The sequence below is a fragment of the Strix uralensis genome, chromosome 1 (assembly GCF_047716275.1).
Source record: "Strix uralensis isolate ZFMK-TIS-50842 chromosome 1, bStrUra1, whole genome shotgun sequence".
Lineage (NCBI taxonomy): Eukaryota > Metazoa > Chordata > Aves > Strigiformes > Strigidae > Strix > Strix uralensis.
Window position 1 is genome coordinate 88049799 of NC_133972.1, and position 21551 is coordinate 88071349.

The 21551-nt window shown below is 36.2% G+C and overlaps 1 protein-coding gene across 1 annotated transcript in view; it reads left to right on the top strand.

Annotated features, from left to right (window-relative positions):
• The window catches only part of CDH10 (cadherin 10), a 105330-nt gene that overhangs the window by 32380 nt on the left and 51399 nt on the right, over window positions 1-21551 (top strand). The window contains exon 2 of the mRNA XM_074873881.1: window positions 5674-6051. Within this exon, the coding sequence (XP_074729982.1) occupies window positions 5821-6051 (231 nt within the window). The 5' untranslated portion in view covers window positions 5674-5820. The remainder of the gene's footprint in view (window positions 1-5673; window positions 6052-21551) is intronic.

The window sequence follows — 21551 nt, forward strand, 5'->3', positions numbered from 1 at the left end:
CTCGACGTCTTGCTGTGAGAAAAAGTAAATTCACCACATATAGAAAGCTAAGAATTATTGTAAGGTATCCAAGTAATCTAATTAATACAGAAAATCCTCATTAATAAAGAGTCAAAATTGTTATGCTAATATCTTCTACCTTTTCTATGGTGTTCTGCTCACCCCTTCAATGCTCCGCTGTGTCTTAAGACTCAGTGTTTCAGTCTTCCTTAAGAACAGGGAAGGGTGTCGGTGAGACATCCAAAGATTGTTACAGGGAGGAGGACAAAGTTCAGTGCAGCAGGGGAACTGGGGGGAGTGAGGTGTTAATGCTTTCTTCTTCCCCAGTTTACTGTCTGCTTGGGGTTATTTTACCCATTTTTTGGATATCACATTTACTGAACTACCAGTGGAAGGCAGACTGAATCTTTAATCTTCCACTTTGAAATCAGTATAATGCATGTTAACTTGCTTTTTTAATAACAATTAGGATTTGTACTATATAAATATGCTCCAAACTAAGACATAAGTAATTCTTCTATGTAATCTCTCTCTTGCCTAAAATATTACTTAACTCTTGTAGCAAATATTATAATACTTAGTATTTCCTTTTCTTTTGTTTCCTCTGCTTGTTTTTCAGTCTTTCTCTCTGTGAACTATGAAAATAATACAAAAAATCTCACTTGAGTGAAATAGTTCTGATGATTGGGGAATATGATTAGTATTACTAATTAAAATAAGTAATTCCTGAAATGTTAGTTCCTTTTTTTAGTTTAGCATCAAGCTATACTCAATTCAAATTCCTAAATGGATCAGTGGTTGCAGGACTTTGTAAAGAGGATTGAGTTATAAGTTCAAAGGTATAGCTGACTACTTTGCAAATCCATGTTATAAAGCGTGGTCACTGCAGTGTGTGTTTCACTGGAGGCTATGAAATAAGCAGCTTATTGACAATTTACCAATTATATCCTTAGTTCAGAACTACGCAATTAAATTATGAACAGCTTTAGGCAATTTCATTTGGATATAATAGACAAAGCAAGGAACATAAATCTATAATACAAGGAATGATGAGATAAGAATCCATTAAGAATTGATCATTTGAAAGAGCTCATTTGTTTGTTTCAAGTACTCTTAAAAACCTTTATGGAAAGTATTGTCATCTTGTTCCTTTAAGGGATAACTTACAGCTATAAGTTACGCTTACAGAGGGAAATATTTTGTTGTGTTTTGAATAAGAATCTCTTGCAAAGGTGTTTGTTTAAAGTACTTGCTTCATCATATTGTGGTCTAAAGCATTAGAACTTTATTCCTGGTTTTTACAAAATGATGGCAAATAAGTTAAAATAAATTAGCTGAGCTGGAGGCTCTTCTGAGGTCCATTGACAATGCAGCTTTTTCTGCACTTAGCTGCCTTCCTACTTCCATTTTTACTAGCTTGTTAAATAGTTCCTATTATTTCAAAACCTAGCCAGAGTTTTGAATTCTGTTCATGACATCATAAGCCAGGAGTCAGACTTCTAATGAAATAGAGAGGCACCTTATGAAGTTACCTACTTTAAGGAGGAAACCAAAATGGCAGCAATTGTGTCTCATGGCTGATGGCTTTAGCTACTTTGAAAGAGGGTCTGCAGCCTGTCATGGTAGCTCTATACTTGCGGCTGGAGGGGGACCAAAGATTGGAAGAAATGGGGCAGAAAATATGAGAAGTTTCTCACAGTGGCTGTATAGAAGAATAACTCTATTGGTGTCACCTCTGCAGATCAATAACAAAACAAGAACAAAATATGCTTCAGTGTCTTCAGTTGTAATAAAATTAAAGATTGTACTGCTCATAAAATTCCAGTGTAGTTTAACCTAATTGTCGTGAAGCATCTTCGGTTCCAAAAATATCTTTCTTTTGTACAAACATAGCAAAGAAGGACTGAAAGACAAGATTAGAGATGTGAATAGATAATGGCTCCCCACTGAAATAGAAACGGTGAAAACAGAAATGGCATTGCTTAAATATCTTTCTTTAAACAAGCTTTTTGAAATGTTACAGAATTAAAATTCAGTTCAAGTTTGTCCAAGGTTAAATACAGAAAAAAATTATAAATAGCAACTATCACAAGTAAAGTGTTTTGCTGTTCAAATTTGCATTTCACGAGAGAGGTTTACTAATATTTCTTGATTAAAACAAAACAAAACAAAAAAAACAAAAAAACCCTCAAGCTATTGAACTATATTAGGTTTTTTACTTTAAATTTAATTCTGCTGACTTTTAAAAGCAGATATACAGTAATGCAGGACAGGCAAAAAGAATAAATTGTACACTAAAGAAATAGCATCTCAGTTGTAAAAGAGTAGCCTTCTGGAGCAACCAGTAAATGTAAGTCTGAGAAGGGCATCAGTTAAAGGTATTCATGTGCTATCTTATATGTCCATTAAATCTCATGAGTTTCAAACAGTATAAAGTATGTTTTAGTATTATTAGGGGAATTGTATGACTGAGCAAGCAAGATATGTTTTCCAAATTTTGCAAAAGTTACATCTGAAATTACATGAATACAGTTAGTGTTGCATTGAAAAAAAAAATGTATTCTAAGTTCTAAGAGATGTAGAAATGATTAACCTGTGGAAAGTGGTGAAATGGTTAGTAACTTCAGGGGTGATTGATCCATCTCATCCGTACCAGAGATTGTTCCAAGAAAACTCATTAAAAATAATTCCAAAACAAAAACCTGTGTAAACAAGAGCAGAGTTGGGCATAATGTTCCTCTGTAGTAAGTTTAATGTAATTTAGAAGAATATTACACAGAAATACGGAACGTTGCATGTATTTGATAGTTTTTAGAAAGCTTTGATTTCTTTGTTTGCTTGTTTTTCTCTATTTCCTTTTTATCGTGGGAAAAAAAATGAGAAGTGATCTTCTGGAAGAAGAGGTAGAGAGATTTGAGGATATACACTGGTGAAAGAGTTTCATTTCAAGCTATTTAAACCTATTTAAGCCTATTTCAGTTCTTTAAAAAAAATACTTACTTTGAAGCCAGCAAAACTATTACAATTCTGCTGGGTTCTCAGACCCTCTTCTAAGATAAGATTTTCACCAAAATTTAGACATTTTCCAATTAGTTTTTTAGGGAATTAAAGAAACAGATCATAAATTTATCTTCCTCTACTAATGTTACAGCTCTGGCAGGGTAGCACAGAACCCAGATACGTGATGTATTACAGAATTGGGACTTCCATCTGTTTTCTGTAGTTATATATTAAAAGGTTTCCTTCATCTAGTTCTCTTCAAACATTTCCTTTATTCCAGTGCTTTTTGTTATTAGTTCAGTCTGTTTTTTCTTTTTTGCTAGTTTATTTTTAAAGGTAAATGTTATTGCTTTAGTGTAGATTACTATCAGACTCATTACATTTAAAGCAGGAAGCTGAACTCCCAACAGGAGTCTCAAAGGGGGGAAAAGACCTTGCTGGTACGTACATGCATTAAGCAGCTATGCTTGCCAAGTCCATGTGCATTAGCTACTTTTATAACTCTAACAAATTTCATCTGAGCTTTCATTCTGGTGACCTAATTTAACAAGAAGGAAATTCAGTAACAACCCCTAATATTGAAGGACTATTTCCCAAGAGGTATTTAACAACACTTCTACATCAAATAATAATGTATGATTAATGGAATATAGATATTGATGGTGACAAGAAGGCAAAAAAAGAATAAAAAATGCCAGACCAAAAAAAGAAAACATTTTACCTTCTTTAAAAAAAAAAAAAAATCGCTTTCCAATTTATAGGAAAAACTGATAATATCCTGAAGAGCTAATTTCAAGTTTGAAATTCCTTTGATCTTTGAGAAGAAACATTTCTAAGTATCTGAGAATAAATCATAGCCCTCCTCTCTCACTCAATATACATCTGTTTCAAAAGAACATAAATATGAGTTGTGACAAATAATTTCCAAGGTGGAGGACAACATCTCCAGTTTGTACATGCTGATACAATTCAGCATATTTTATTAGTGGTTTATATTAGAACAGTTTGTTCTAGTATTCAGAGTTCACAGATCAACTAAATGTCAAAATTTTAGGAGAAAAGAAGTGGTAAAAGAAACAATACATAACCTGGTGTTTATTTAGACAAATGGAAATGAACATCTGAGTTACTGTGAACAGCCTTTGTGCTAAAGTCCTTGAAAGCAGTGGCTTTGAGAAGTACTTTAGACTTCCAAATGTTGGAGGAGAGGGAAAAACATTCTCTGAGACAAATTAACTCTGAATACAAAAGCTGGTTCCTGAACTGAGTCTGTTAACACACACACACATATGCACGCACACACACAGAGTTAACTGTAAGTAATCACTACATTTCATAGGCTTTCTACTCTAAAGCCCTGACATATTATTACAAACTCTTTTAATCAACACAGGCTTACTGAAAATATCTTAAGTAGAACATGAATATCAAACTGAAACACAGAAAGAATTTCTGAAAGTTATACATAGCTCTATTTCAAAAAATAAAAAAGATGATAGTGAGCTATTGTATAATATTATTCAAACCAGAGGACACATGGGATTGTTGTGTGCAATGTTATCTACCAAAATCAGAAAAGTGAAGAAAAAACACCCCAAGCTTTATACTACTTGAGTTTTGTGCCACATGTAGAAGAATATACAAGGAAGGAACCGCAACCACCATCCATGTATTTTGTTTTCTGTGGGCATGCTAAAGAAAAAACCCACCCTGATTAAAATTTGCAGAAACTATACCCTATTAAGAAGACAAATCATAGGTTTTCATGATTTACTGAAATAATGAAATATTCATGAATTACTGACATTTTCATGAATTACTGAAAAACATTACTGAATGATCTCACTAGCAAAAAGTGTTACTCTGTAAATGCTGGGACAGAAGTAAAGTGAAGAGAACCTGGCTAAATTTGTCTGGCTGAAATAATATCTCATTGTTCTGTCAGAAGAAGGAAAAACTAAAAGAAAACAAAACAAAAAAAAAAGTGGAGACAAAACAAAGATGAGTTAGGAGAGGCTTGTCTTCTCTATTATTAATTTCAGTACTTTCCAAAATCAGTTCTCCAGGATACTTGCAAAACAGGCCCTCATTTTTGAAATACTTCCTACATTTTACGGCTAAGTTTCCATCAGTCCATATTGCAAGATCATCTAAAGAAATTTTTCTATTTAAAAGTTCACTTCTTTTCATGTTGTATTTCTTCTGATGCATATGATGTTCTCTTTTACCATTTAAAATACCCGGAGAACTAGTGTTTTACCATTTCCTCATTTCTAAAACTACTTTGTGTTGGCAGTAAGATTAATAAAACACTGGAAAGCTTGTAAGTCAAATTGGGTGGAAAACATTTGAAGTAAAGGCAGCAGTATTTAATATGTAAGTTTCAGTAATATTAATCCCCCAGTCTATATAAAGAACACTCTTAGAAATTTCTAAAGTTTTTCACGGGGAAATGATCTCAGGGCACTCTTACTCCTTCTTAGGAAGTGTTTTGACATCAGCTACCTAACATATCCACAGTGTACTCCCTGTCTGGATAACCCTTCTATTCCTAACTAGGTTGCTTTCTATGTCATAATGTTTTGTATCTACAGGGTACAGTAGCAGGGGCTGTTGGACACTAAGGAGTGAACGCATTTCAACTTACGTGGTCTCTTCTCTGTTTACTTTCAGGATTTGGTTATTATGTACAGTTCAGAGATGAATTGCTGGAAACTGTTTGGCTGTATCAGCAACTAGAGACATAAAAATCAAGTCAAGAAAAACAAAACTGTAGACTCCATTGCTGACCAGCTTGAAGAGCATCAGCAGCGGAGAACTATGACAGTACAGCAAGTCCTATTACTTCTGCTGCTCTGGATGTGGCTGCCACATCCCTGCCATACAGAAATGCTGTTCAGAAGGACTCCTGATGTCAGACCCAAAAGCTTTGGAGGACGTACATCAGGGAATGATGGAAAAGCAATTCATCGCCAGAAGCGAGGCTGGATGTGGAACCAGTTTTTTCTTTTAGAGGAATACACAGGATCTGATTATCAGTATGTAGGCAAGGTAGGTTTCTCATTAAGATTTCTGTATAATCGTCAAGTTTACTTATCTTTCTACAGAGCCCTAGTTTCTATGTTTCTAATGCATAAGAAGCAGATTTCCAGGCAACATATATATATTTTATGTCCTGTTAGAATCACTAAATTAATGTTGCTAGTTAAAGTTAGACAGAAATATTTGAATGAAAGAAATTAAGGTATCTTTGATAAATTTATTTGCTTTAGCACATCATTCCTACCAACAGCCCACTTGGTATCTCTTCTGTGAAAAAATATTTTATAATTCATTATAAAATTCTTTTTCAACTCTTTCTCTTTGAATATTTTATGTTTCACACAAGATAATGCATTCTTTTTTTGTGCTTATGTTTGAAAAATGCAAAGTATTTTGAAGAAAAAATATTCTTCCTTTTTTTTTACTCTCCATGAATTTCAATAAACCGCAATGAGTAAAATTAATTAACAACTGTGTGATAGAAATGAGGTGGTTGGGAAGTGAACCACAACAGAAGTCAATATAAGTGCACGTATGACTGCATAGCATACTAGATGCATGCATAAAGGACACTGGAAGTGTCCTTTAAATTATTTTCAGTTGACCCTTTTGTTTTGCCATGTGATTTATTGAAAAATATATAATGATTAATGCCACAATAATATACAAAGAGGTACAGGGAAATAACTCAAAATGGTAATTTGCTTGAAAATGTAAGTCTGTGTCAGCAGTAATGGTTACCAGTTAGCACCAATGGTTGGTGATAAACACAGAAATTTAATTTTCTATAATACAGATTTTAAATTTTTACTTGGTTTTGAACTTGTAAATTACTGCAGAGAAATACTTGTTGAAGATCACAGAATAGCTGAGGTAAGGCATCTCTGGAGATCACCTAGTTCAAACCCCCCTGCTCAAAGCAAGGTCACCTAGAGCTTACCCAGGACTATGTCCGGTCAGATTTTAAATATCTCCAAAGGTGGAGAATCCACAATCTCTCTGAGCAACCTGTTCAAGTGTTGGACTACCTACTCAGAAAAAAGTTTGTTCCTATATTTAAAGAGAATTTCTTGTATTTCAGTTTGTCACTGTATCAAAACACTTTGATATTATATTTGGAAGTCTATTGCTCCCAGAAGTCCCAGGAAATGAAAAGCTTAACAAGGAACCCTGAATTTCAAATTATTTAGGCTCCTTCAGAAACCTGCTGATTATTTTTTTTTTTAGTGCATTATTTCTGAATATTTATGATCCTAATCGTAAAGTGTGAGTGTTGTTCCTTAATTTTCTTCCAGTCAAGATGAGTGAAGGAAGACTCTTTAGAGGGAAAATGGTTAACATTTTTATAGGATAATTCATCTGCATTAGAAAAAAAGAGAGTGATCTTAATAAACACAGAACTGCTTTGGCTGAGAGAAAATACGTGTTTGCAAATGGGAAGTGATAAGTAAAGATAAGTTAAATGGCAAATAAAGAGTAAAGAACTGAGAAGAAATTTGAGGAGCAGTTAAGACTGCACTTTCACCTTTTCTTCTCTGCTTAGAGCAAAAAAGTTGTGTGGTGGTTTAGCCCCTGCCAGGGTCTGAGACCACGCGGCCGCTACCCCTCCCCCACAAAGGGAGTGAAATACAAAGCCCCAAGACTGAAATAAGGAAAGGTTTAATACAACAGTGCAATAGCAACACAACAAACCACAACAATAACAATAACAGTAATAGTGATAGCAATGAACAGAGCAAAATCGCTACCAAATACAGCAGTTTGAAGCACGATGTACAAAACCACGAGTGCACCGCGCTCCCGCGCCAGGAAAAATGTGACCTGCCAGGATGTGACGTCGGCATGGTATCTGAATAACCCGGCTAGAGCTCCCCCCCGCACTGCTGAGGAAACTGAACCCTATCCTGGTTAAACCAGGACAAGTTGTTAAATTGAACAAGCAAATTTCAAATTAACTTGAGTATATAAAGTTGCCTATAGTATTTTTTGACAAGTTTGGGAAAAGTGCAGGAAACACATGCAAAACAAAGAGTATCATAGCACTGTATGTGTACAGGGAGAGTTTTACACAAAGGAAGTAAAAGGAAACAAAGATTATATATGGACCTAAAAACTGATTATGTTAATGATAGTCTAAATTCTCAAACTATTACATAAAAAATAATTCATTATTAAAATCATAGTACATAAACTTTATAGTAGCTATCACTTTTCCTTGATGTTGCACTTACCTTTCCAAAGGCCATCTGGGTTGTATAGTCAAAACATTTCTGGATGTTTCCTTTTATCTGATTTTATACAAAGTCAGTATGATTTGGATAGGTAGGTGACATAAAATGCCACCTTCCTGTTAATTTCTCTGCAACATGTTTGGAGATGATGTTTGGAAATTATGTGAGATAGTAAGAGAACAACTTAGTGATTTGTGGCCAATGACTAGGAGAGAATGTTTGTCATGGAGAGGTTTCAGTCAACAATAAGTACTAAGTGTGATTTTTAACACTGACAACAATAGTTAGATGACAAATATGCCAGTGAAAGAATTAGCAGAAATTCCAAAACTGAGGCTACCAGATTCATCTGGATTTGTGATTTACATCTGCTTGGGTTTTGAGATCACAATTGATATATTTCTTCTTGTTTCCTGGATCTTTACATCTGTCAAGGGAGCTTGAAAACTGTTGAATATTACTCTTGAAACCAGTATCTACAATTCACAATGGAATTTATGCATTCACTTATTCACTGTTTAAGTTGGCTGGAGAATGTTCTACTAGAATAATATGATGGAAATGAGGTTCAGTGAATAAATGGGATATGTAATCCAGTAACAGCTGAGGAGTTCCTTGTTTAAGTCAACATGCTTGTGAAATGGCGGCAAAATACATATTGACTGATTATGGATATTCACCGGTTGTTTCAGGTCAATATTTATTATTATGATAAGAAAGGATGGTCATCCTTTCCTTCATGTAATGCACAGTATCCTGAGGGTAGAAATCAAAACAATATAAATGAATTTTGTATGTGCAGAACCTCAAGTAATAATTACAACTGTAATTTCTAGTAAAGGTTGAAGCCATAAAAAAGAGCAGTGTGGGAAACCAGACCTATATATGTATTACAGAATTTATCTTCGAGCTATCTTTGCAAAAATGTACTAAAAGACAGTAATTCTGAGAAAAGTACTTTTCCCAGTGTCAGATGCAAGGATGTTTAAAAAGAAGCTTAAACCTCATATCAGAAAAGCCATTTTATTCATATTTGGGTTTAGAGTCATGGTTAATACTTCCTTTATGTCTTGTTCTGTGCAGAAAGTCTATGTAGGCTCTATTATTCTTTCTTAACATATGGAAAACTGATGAATAATTTTTATTTCCTGTTGTTAGTATGTAGTTTCGAGGCCCATTTATTATTTTTCAAATAAAGTGGTGCAATTACAAAGTATTATGCATTTTCAAACTTGTTCTGAAAAACTTCAGTTTATTTTGAGTAAATCTGGAAAAGACATTTTTCTTTTAAATCAAAAAATTATACTCTAATAGTTGTCACCTAAAGGAAGCACTACTGTGTACAAGGAGTGTCTTAATACATAGTCATTCAAAAATAAATTTACAAATAAATTCTTCATCCACAATAAAGTTTATTATTTCACCAGATCTTGGGGTTTTTTTTTATTCTTGCAAATATTTTTCCCACTCTGTTTTGAAATAGTGACTTTTTCCAGCAATTTTCATCACAGTAGTTTTATTGAGTAATCAACTGACATGAATTTTTCAGTATTTTGAGCGACTGAATTTCTTAATTACACTGCAGTGGTTTTTAGTATCTTCAGAGATAATTTATCATATATTTGCACATAAATTTATATATAATTTTGCATGTGCCATATTAGAACTGTTACTAGAAAGGATTATCCTGGTAGTATTCATAATTGCATACTTCTAAGAACACCCATTATCTTTGATGGTGTAAAGGGCAGAACATGTCAACTTCACTTAATCTGTCTCAGTTCGAGAACCGCAACACAGACAGGATTCTGAGGAAAGGACTTGCGGTATTAGCAATGTATACATACATCACACAGTTTCAAGAACAGTTACTGGTTGGTAGCCTATCATTTTCTTTTAGTAACTATCTGTGTCTATTGATACTGTGGATAATATACCACAGAACTGCTACCTGAAGGAGGGTCCCACATATTTAACTGGATAAAGCCTGAAAGACAGCTATCCCAAAAGTGGCATTGCTTTGAGACATCTCAAGAGTAATGTGTAACAGAAGTGTGAATGGAACCCATAGTCATAAAGATGTAAAGTAAGGAAGCCTCAACTGTTGCTTGTACTCTAGTTAAAGCTATACGTATTGGAATTAAATACATTGTTTTAAGTTATTATTGCTAGTATTCCATCTTATTGCTTAGAATTTTTAGTATTGCTTTGTACAGTCCATAATCCAATGAGAACTACTTTACATAGAATTTGACATCAGAAGTCAAAAGATGCATTTTCCTAAAAGTCCCTGCTTTGTTAACATAAAAGCATAAAGGTTATCTAAGATCAGACGTGCATAGAGTCGCTGTTGGAGAAACAGTCCATTTTAAGGAAAGATTAAACAAAACAATTTTCTGAAAGAAATGAAAGACAGTAACTGTACTGGGCAGGAATTTTGAATGGACTTTTCCTTCTGATGAAGCAGCTACCAAGAATACTGGTTTTGGAGAGGGTAATACAAAAGAGCATGTTGTCTTCACTTCAAAGGGTTTGCCATAATATCGGACACAGAAAAAAATATTCCAATGAAGTGTTGCTGTTGTAGTGGTAAGATGAAGACTTACTAAAACCTTTTAAAAACTTCTGTATTTTGACTCCTGAAGAGTGTTTCTACCATAATTCTTTCTTTTATAAAGACATTTGGTGCAATGAGAGACTAAAGAGTAGGATTTTAATTGAAAGTGCTCATATGCAGGCTTAATATTTGGTGTGAGCGTCAGATTGAGCATAAAATTCCTTCCCTTTCAGGTGAAGGAAACCAGCTCTGTGGCACTGAAGTTCTGTACAGGTTGATTTTTCATCTAGAGCAGATTCTTGTGACAGGGATCAATAAAGAAGAATCAAAAGGGAGAAAAGATATTCTTCAAACTGAATAAATTAATTGTGATCTGCCGTGTCTAGGACTCAGCTGCCAAGGTGAAAGAGGACAGCTTGTCTTTTAACAGTTTCCACTTGGTATTTTTTTGGTGTAACTCTACAGGATGGAAAAAGCAAGTTGTCCATAGCTATGTAACTTCAGAAATCTTATTGAAGACGCTGCAGTGTAGTGGAATCAACATTTGAGGGACAACAAGATTTAGAAATTTATTTATTTCTCTGCAAGACTTAGCACATAGGCAGTGAGGAGCGTTATTTCAGGCATCAATTTATGGCAAGGATATGAAAGCTTGCTTTTAGGGATACAGGTGTGGGCTCCTAGATATTTCAGCACAGGTCAAGAGTGTCAGAGTAAAACACATTTCAATTTCTTTTCTTTTTGAAGGGCTAGTTCTTTTCTACCTCTTCTTGTAGTGCAGAGCACAGGAACTATGATGGTTTCTCAAAACACATGGTACAACCATTGTTTTTCCATAACAGCAGAGGTATCAAAAACTTCCTGTAAGATTGTCCTGGAAGCTGATTGATTCTCAGTGAGTGCTGAGATGAAACTTTTTCTCAAACTGTTTTGGGATCCAGCTTAGCAAGGAGTTTATGACTACAACTGGTTAGATTCATCATTTACCCTAAATTGAAGTGTACAGAGGGTTTATATTTTCTGTTTGCAAAAGGACTATTCCTTTGGAAACCTCTGTGTATGTTGGAGTGTGTGACTTCTTGCTTCATTAAACAGTAGCAGAAGGTACTGGTGGCTGACCTGGCTGAATAGTAAGATTTTATTCCCATAAAAAATGAGTTATTTGTTAGCTACTCTACTGGATGTATCCCTGTGTCATGTCCCAATTTCTTGGGATGATGACTCAGATTTGCTCATTCCAGGGTCAGGATTAAGGTGAAACGACACCAAGGATTCTTAAATTCACAAAACTGAATTTTTATTCACTCACAACAGATATTTGGCATGAAACTTTGTCAGTAAGCCTTGTAACCTCTGCAAGAAGCAGTAAACCTCATAACATACACTGACAAACCTTACAACATAACACCAACTAGTGGCAGATCTTATAACAAGCCACAACAAGCCTTAAACATGCCCTGACAAGCCTTGCCTTGTATGCAGGGATACAAGGATAGAGAATGGGAGATAAAAGGAGAGAAAGAGAGTAAAAGAGAGCGAGAGAGAAAGACAAAAAGGAAGATTTCACCAGTCCTGTTTCCATCGTTGGTCCAGTTCCAGAGGGGTGCAGCCACCCAGGGCTTTGACTCATGTCCTCTTATAATTCCTTGCCCCCCCTCCAGGGGGGCACTTGGACTCATACTGTTAATTAGCATCATGTGCAGTCTATGCTTCTGGAATTCTCCTTGGTTTGGTACATGCGTAGTTCATACCTTCAGATTCTTCTGGAAATGGGTCGGTGGGCTTGGGGATCGTTGGGGAGTTACTCCACTCTACCTGCAGGTATGACCATTGTCTGGCCTTTCCTTTTCGCACATGCATTATGAAAAAGGCTTCTCTATTGGGTCTTTACAGAGTCACTCAAGATAGGGAAGTTCAACCCCAGAAAAGTGTGGTCCCACCTCCTCATGACCCTCTCCTCTTGCTGAGTCTTCCTGCCATTACCTGTACAGCACTGGCATTTCCACATAAACAGTTTCCTTTACCAAAGTTCTTTATTGTATCTTTGAGACATTAACTATGGTTTCATCAGACTGTCACACCCTACAAGACACTGGGTTTTGCTGGATGACACAGGACAGAATTAACAGACAGTCGTTGAGGAATGCAAAGGCTTTGTAGCATCCACCAGTCTTTTAGTGAACACCGAAGAAGCCACAATTGTCGTGTGCCTGAAACCAAAGCCAGATACACTTGTTCAAAGGCTGTGGATTTCCAGCCCTGAACAAGTCTGTGCATATGAGTTTCTTAAAAGTGTTGCCTGGTAACAAGGGAAGAGGGGTTAAGTCACTTGGGTAGGGCATACTGAGGGCATACTCAACACAACTGCTTAAGGCAATGATCCCCAGTGTTCAAATTATCTGCTTGTAATTTTGCTCAGATGTGCCAGGCACTGTAAATGAAATACTGAAGTGAGCATTCCCTGTTGCCTCTTTAGACTGACAAATCTTGGAAAGGTTGAGGAAGAACAGAAACCTACAGTGAAACTCCAGTTCTTCACAGTGAAATAGTACTGTAATGGATTACTGTTCTTTTAGACTTTTTTTATTTTTTTCTTTTTTTTTTTTTTTTTTTTAGGAGTGCAGGCCACATCCAACAGAGCTGAGGGTAGATGTTCCAAGGAAGTTTTTCCCTTCTTGGGGAGCTCAGTGTCAGTATTTGTTCTGTTAAGAAGAAATGCTGGACGTTTTGAATGTGTCTGTTTAAAATCTGCCCTTAAAGATCAAACAGGCAGACTGCTTTGGGATTGTGCTTTTTCTCTAAAATGGTAAAGTCAATAGGACTGTTCATTCAATCAGAAACACCTAGCACTGCAAGAGACATGTTTCATAAAACCAGTGGGGTCTCATTAGGTGCTGGTACCTCAAGCTGTCAAGTGAAGTATTAGAGGAGATACAGCATGCATAGGTCAGAAAGAAAGGAAGGAAGGAAGGATGGATGGATGGATATAGGCAAGGATAGCAAAATGAATCAAAAAACCCTAAAAAGATGAAAAAGTAGCCTAACGAACAGTGGTGTCATTCAAACTCTAGCTTAGAAGAGATCTGGTTTCACAGAACCGAAAGGCAGTGTGTCCTATGTATTTATTACTGTATGACTTGGACACAAGGAAAAGAGCTCAGAGAATGTCAATGACTGTATGGGTGCTGCTAGGGAAAACTGTCTGGCTAACAGTGCTAATCTAGTTGTAATCAAATGGACTACCAGCTGGTATTCTTTACCAGCTGGTATGGTGAAAAATGGGGGAAGCACCACAGCTCCAGGTTTGTATCTGCATCAGATTTTCACTGGCAATGAAGTCTGTGCCAGTTCCAGGCTCACATCACACATCCATTCATAACTAATTGCCAGAAGACCTTGAGTCACATGGCAAGTCATGCCCTAGTGAACACAGTGAACCATGGTCCCAAGAAGACACAAACCACTCTCTGAGACCCCAAGACTCCAAACAGAGAAGTGAGGCAAGCCACATAAAAAGAACTGTAAGACACTAACTTGCTTAGGTAGACATATCTGTGGCTTAGATTGGCATATGTAAATGTGTTTGTTAGACAACAGCTTGAAGTTAAACACTAAGCTCAGTCCAGGACCTTTTTCACTTCTACGGGTACAGTGTTATACATACTTTGCATAATTTTAAAAGTCATGATAACTGGAAGAGCTATAGTGAATGTAGTGGGGTATCATCCCTAAAAGTTTTATTTGCTCATCTTTCAAGCTAGTTGGATAGTCTGTTCTTATTTCTCCTTGGACCATAAGTACTATACTTAAAAAGTTTAATACTAGTAAACAGAAGTTTAACACTGTTAATGGTCTTTAATTGAAATTCAAAGCATGGAAGCTGAAATAGATTCTGAAAAACATGAGATTGTTTTAATCATTATTCTTTTTTTCACCAAATATCCAATATTGGGGAGGGTCTTAAATGATCCCAAGAGTGAGATTAAGACACAAACAAGGTCAGATGCAGCACAAACCTTGTAAGCTTTAACGAAATAACTGATAATAGCGATAGGACAGAAGGGAAAAGAATGGAAAAGTCTGAATACCCAAGCAAGCAAACAAAACAGATGCAGCAATACTAGTTACCACCACCACGAGTCTAGCAGCATTCCGTTGGTCCAGTCCCGGTGCAGGCGGATGGAGAGAAAGCTCAGCAGGCGATGAGGAGAGAGCAAGCAAGCGAAAAGCTTCAGCACGCGATAGAGAGAAGGCAAGTGAAAAACTACTGGAGGTGAGAAGCTTAGCCAGAGAGGAACATGCAGCCCCTTTTATCCAGTCTCCACCACTAGTTGGCTTGTTGCCACATTCGCCGCCCTGTGTTACCCCATGTGCTCATGTCCAGATGTCCACAGTGGTTGTACCAAGGTGGGGATCGGCCATTGATGCCTTCAGCTTCTGCACGTCCCCCTCATCCCCTGGCCCTGTGCGCACGTGCAGCTTTTCTAGCTCAGGGCAGATTTTGTCCTCCCGGCAACGGGACGTCAGGGCCCGGACTATGAAGTGGCACGGTGCTGAAACAGACAGCTGCCATCTTACACCATGCTGTGGCTTGGGGCGGGGGGGCTGGGGTGGTAATGGTGTAACAACAATGCTGAGACAAAATGGCTGACAGTCCCTTACACATCTTAAGGAAAAGAAACTAAAACTGCATGTCGTTTCTTGTAGGAGCTGCAAAGTACAGGAAGCTGCTCATTGAAACAGGTCTTGAAACATTAAATTCTGCTGAACAGTTATTAATCAGTTGAAAATTAAATAAACATTCTAGGTCTTCCTGACCAAAATGACCCTTTGCAGGCATTTAAAAGGTTTCTGTTTCAAGCACAGCTTTTACATACTACTATTGGTATGTTTAACTTCTGATGTAAAGCACTAAAACGTATTTACTATTTGCTATAATATGTCACATGCAGCGCTTTGCCCTTCCTTACCCAGGCTTTCCCCGAGGCGCCCGCCCGGGGCTGAGGGGCTCAGCTGTGCCCTGCGCTGGGGCCGTTGGAGCCGCCTGGAACCGGCTGTGTCCGGCGCGGGGCAGCCCCGGCCGCTCCCCACAGGGGCCCACCCGGCAGAGCCCTCACTGCTGCCCGCACCTGGGCACCTGCACCCTATTTGGTAACATAATTAACTCATGTATATTAAAACAGTTTTTTGTAATTTCTTTTCCTATGCGTCAACAGATCTCAGTATTGTAGAATCATAGACTATGCTCATATTTATTTTCAATCTGCTGTGAGTGCTTCACAAATAACACTTTCAAAACAGTGTGGGGGTTTCACTTCATGATTTTCTACATCCATCTAATTGTTCTCATGTCCCTACCCCTTATGCAAATACTTTTCAAGTCTACTCAGAAACTCATGCAAATATGAGTAGGGACTAGTAGCTGAATATTGTTTCTTCTTTTTCTGTCAGGTAACTGGAAGCTACATCTAACGGTGTTCAATGCTACAAGGCAGCATGGTAAATGCAAGCCACTGGGCATGTATAATGAAACCTTGCTAGTTTTTATACAAGAGTGAAGAAGATTAATTTGACTTCTCCATTTTACTTTTTTTACGCATTGATACTTTAGTGCAAGCCATTTATCAATTTGATGAGAAGTTAAGTGATAATGAGACTGAGTGGTCAGCATGGTCCTACTAGTCACTGGGATAGGTTTCCTACCACTGCCTTTCTCAGTCTCTGAGAAAATAATTTTAAAATGTGTGACTTTGGTTTTTTTTTTTTTTTTTCCCCTAATAATCCCAATAGCAGTGGCCTGCCATTTTGAAGCTAATTTCTAAAAGAGATCATTCCATTCTGAGCAAGCACAAAGTGCAATAGCATCAATCAGTTGTCAGGAAGATTTAGAGGGAAGATAGTCTAAGTTATGGACATCCTTCCAGCAGGTGTAAAATCACCAGCAAGATGCATTTTGCCACCTTCACAGAGAAGAGTTATAGCTCTCTTGGGAGGTTTCCAAATTCAGAGTTTGTACCTGGTTATGCGGTGCACTTAAAATAGAATCATGCTTCAGAATAATATAAGAAATGTGAAAGTAGTTTAGTCTGAACTCTCCAGTTCCTTTTAGTTCAATTTCTCTTTCAATTTTAAAATTGTACCTGCTTGTCACAAAAAGATATTCCAAAAAGGAAAGAACTGATAAAACTGAAATGATTTATATTCAAATCCATAGCTCAGGAAAAGTAGAGTCCAATTCATTCACTCAAGGAATTAAAAAACATAATAGAAAAGGGAACTTTAGAAATGTTTGACCTACACCTTGTTTGAAATGATAAATGTATAAATAGCCAACAGTTTCAAGAGCAATTCAAAAGTTGATACTTTGGAGGTTTTTTTTTCCTCTCTTGATTTTTTTTTTTTTTTAAATCAGATGCAGATGACCTTTTAAATATCCTATATACACAGATAGCAAGGAAGAGCCTGGGGGATAATACTGAGGGAAAATTGGTGACTTGTAACAAAATACCCATGAGGGAGAAAGCTCTAAGAAGTTAAAAGTTGATGTTTACCCTTTTAAAATGTCTTCTGGCTGGAAGATTTTCCTTATGTTTATAAGACTGTCTTTGTCTTTGAAGATAATTTAAAATAATCTGAAACAAAAAGTCTGTAACACCAAGATCTTTCAAACCCTCTAACACCTTCTGTTTTGAGGCAGTATGTAGCTATACAGTCAATGTATCTGAAGTCCCTGGCGTACAGTAGGATTTGTTTCAGGAGTAAACAAACTTCATTGTCCAACTCAACAGTGTTACTTCCTCAAACTAAATTATTTCTGTTTCCTGAGTCTTTTAATAGCTATTTTCTTGAGAGTGTTAAAGGAGGACTGGACCACTGAGGGGCAAAATATTTGACAATATTTTGGTCTATAGCAAATTTAAATGTGCAACCACAGGTAAGTTGATACACTCTTCAAGTCTGAGAAGATGTCTTGTTTTCATTTCAAAGATCCAATTCACTGACCATCCGGTTGCCTGAAACACAGGTGCAAGGTACCTTACATGTCTGAACACACCTAACTTGGAAAGGCATTAATGAATATTCAGGTGGCTTGCATGCTAAAAGGCATGTCCAAACAGACTGTATGAATACATCTAGATGAAAAACATGAGTTGAAAGAGTGAATATTATGTTCTGGGATGTTCATGATATTGTAGTTTTGAAAACTGTGTAGTTGCAAAGGTTACTGCCTGCACTGTAAGACTCATAGCCATCCAAGAATATGTAGAAATTGAAGAAAACCTCACTGCTCAATTGCAATTCTGTTCATATCTTCTGTGCCTCTTTCCCTAGCTGTAGAAAAGCCTTGTCTCTTTATATTGCCTTACATTTATACTCTGTGCCTTTCTACTATTTCCCACATCTGTGGTCATCAGTTCAGCTATGCTACCTGGATTTAGCATTATCTTTTACACACAATGCAAACCCATACAGAATTAAATTTTCTTGGGTCATTTTTATTTAGGGAAAAGTGTAGGTGATTTCTGTTTCTGCTCTTTTATTCCTTCAAGCCTGGCTTTTCTTTCAACTTGCTTATATATTAAAGCAGTGGTGGGAAGACATGAACATATTAACTTTCCTCTTGATATAAGTTCAGGGTATTCATACTATCCTTCATTGCCAATATTTTGGTGACTTCTGTTTTTTATTGCCCAAAGAATGGTTGTCCTTTTGTAATAATTCTCAAGCACATTATGTTTATTAAGACAACAAGGTTGGAAATAGAGGTTGGACTTGATGATTTGAAATGTTTTAGGGTGAAATTGTGGTGGGGGAAAAAAAAAAAAAAAAACAAACAACAACAACAACAAAAAGCCCCCATACTACTTTGTAGAAGAACTTGGAAGAGTGTAATTCTGAGTATTTTGTAAAGTAGCTGCATGATACAGTAGAGATGATCATTCAGAATACTTTTTCTCTTCCTCATTCAAAACAGTCTGAGTAAAGAAGCAAACTCTCTTCCTCCCATTTAGTTTAGAAACTGTTTTATATTATGAAAATACTTTTCTGGGATTTCTTCCTAAAAAGTTTTAATAGTTTTTTGTAATTATATATAATTTAGAAGTACGTATGCTACAATATAGTGATTAGTAGAATAAATTACACTTGATATACAGACATGAAGTAGTAAGAAATATTTGTTCCTTCTATAGTAAGAACCCCATCTTCCAATGAGAACTTTTGCATATCTATTTTTTGAAGTATGGCATTTATGTAAAGTATGCATAAATTAAAATTTCTGAGTCTCTGTGTTTATGATTGCCAATTCCATTACAAATGGGATCTTTAGGAAGTAGAAATATTTAAGAAACCTAATTTTGGAGTGAGTATAATAATTAAAAACTATTACTACCTAGGCAATCATGGTTATAAATAATCTAGTTTACTACTTAATGATAAAAATTATATTGATATTTTAAATTTTGACAGTGGGAAAAATGACTAATGTAATTTTGCAAGAGTAAACCTGGAGAAAAAATGAAAGTTCTATATAAATTTTATTTTTTAAAGTGTAGGAGTTTAAACAAATGTCATGAAACAATCAATTTTGAGGAAGGAAATAGAAAAGATAGATAAGGTAATGCAGTGATCCAGGCCATGTTACTAAAATTTAGGAAAATTTTTAATGAAGTGGAGGTACTTATGAAATGCTAAATTAATGTGATAAATAGAATATATGAGCTTCAGGACAGGTTAAATGGGTATAGCTAAATAGCAGATAGATACATCTATGAGGGGACAGAGCCAGGAAAGATACAAGACTTGTAAATTGGTATTAATTTTTTTACTTGCAAAATTTCCCAGAACTCTCCACTCCTTTGTACTTTAAAAATATCTGTCACTTGTAAGAACTACTATGCAGGAATATGGTCACATTTTTGCACAGTGATGCTACTGAAAATGCCAGGTCCACAGAGAATTCCTCAGAGGACTTAAAAATACCTTTAGCAAACAGCAGGATGTCTTAGGTCATTCCAAAAGGATAATGAGTCTGCTATATAAATAATAGAGTTGGAAGATAAGGAAATGGATTGTTTAATTATCTCTTTAGTTAGGTCAGGTTATTTGACAGACCGTTCTCTATGTGTCAGGAATGGCATGTTGTCTAATAAAAACCGAGTAAAATAAATGTAATAGCTAGAGGACTACCAGGTGGTGTGACACTGAAAAGAGCTGCATGGGATTAATCAAGGTTTATCATTTAAGAATAATGGTAGAGATTTCAGTAATACTGATGTATTTGCTAGGAAGGGATAATGACATGCTATAGAAAACAAAGTTATTGAAGGAACAAGGAATACTATTTCAAGTGCCATGTAAGACTGTGTATCATAAAAGAGACTTAGGAATTTTTCTAGGAATAGTGTAGAATTCATTTTACTGCCAACAGAAGTAGGAGCTAATAGCTCACAAGGCAAGAACTAAAGCTTCGTGAAACTGGCCTAATTCTGGAAAAAAGAGAATGCAAAAGCTTTCTGTGGTTCTATATACAAAACAAAAAGAATAGAGGGTTATGGTATAAATTATAAAGCAGTAATTTATGCCAAACCAAGGGGATTTAAAAAAAACAAACAAACAAACAAAAAAACCAAACCACAAACCCAAACCAAACACCAACAGCATAACTAGTATAGTATGTTTTATTTGAAATTAGGAAAATGGAGATTAGGTACAGAGTGCTTCTGATGTCTTACAAATGCCAGCAAAAGTCATAGAAGCTTTATGGAAATACCAGCTGGCCCTATCAACTGATTACCAGAGTTCACATAAGTTAGAAATAATTTTTTATCAGTGATGTACTACACAGACACATTTTCAAAAATAACTAACATTGAAAAGTAAAGTAATTGCTATGGTGTACAGTTCTTAATTTGTAGCAGTGAAGATCAGGATGGGCTTTCTGTCTCCATAAAAGTAGTTGAGGAATACAGTTCACTGGGCTGATGATGCTGTTTTGTATGTATACACACACAGCATGTAATGCGGTGTATGATTTATGGCAAGATTTATATATAGATCTGGTTATTTTCTATTTTACAGTCTGATAGAGGAATAAAATATGCTACTTTGGTAGGATGTCTTAATTTCAATATTCATTAAATATTTAATTAATACCTACCCAGTCTTAATACAAATATAATCAAATTCAGTTAAATTTCACTATGTAATTGTAATTCCCTATGTAATTCAGGTGCCCACAAGGTGTCTATTGTGCATAAATCTCCCAAACCCTCTCTGGGAACTCAACATGCTGGGATTCCCCTCTTAAATGCCTATATACTAATGCATGCGGTATGGGGAATAAATACAGTGAGTTAGAAATCTGTGTGCAGTTGCAGGGCTGTGATCTTGTTGGGATTAAAGAGATGTGGTGGGATGGCTCCCATGATTGCAGTGTTGCAATGGAGGGATACAGGCTCTTTAGGAAGAACAGGAAGGGAAGACAAGAGGGAGTTGCCCTTTATGTGAGATAGCAGCTAGAGTGCATGGAGCTCTGACTGGAGATGGAAGAGGAGCCAATGGAGAGTTTATGGGTTAAGATTATAGAGAGGACAGGCAAAGGTGACATTATAGTGGGTGTCTGCTACAGGCCACCTGACCCTGAAGAGCAAGTGGATGATGCCCTCTAAAGACAGATAGGAATAGCGTCACGTTCACAGGCCCTGGTACTCATAGGGGAT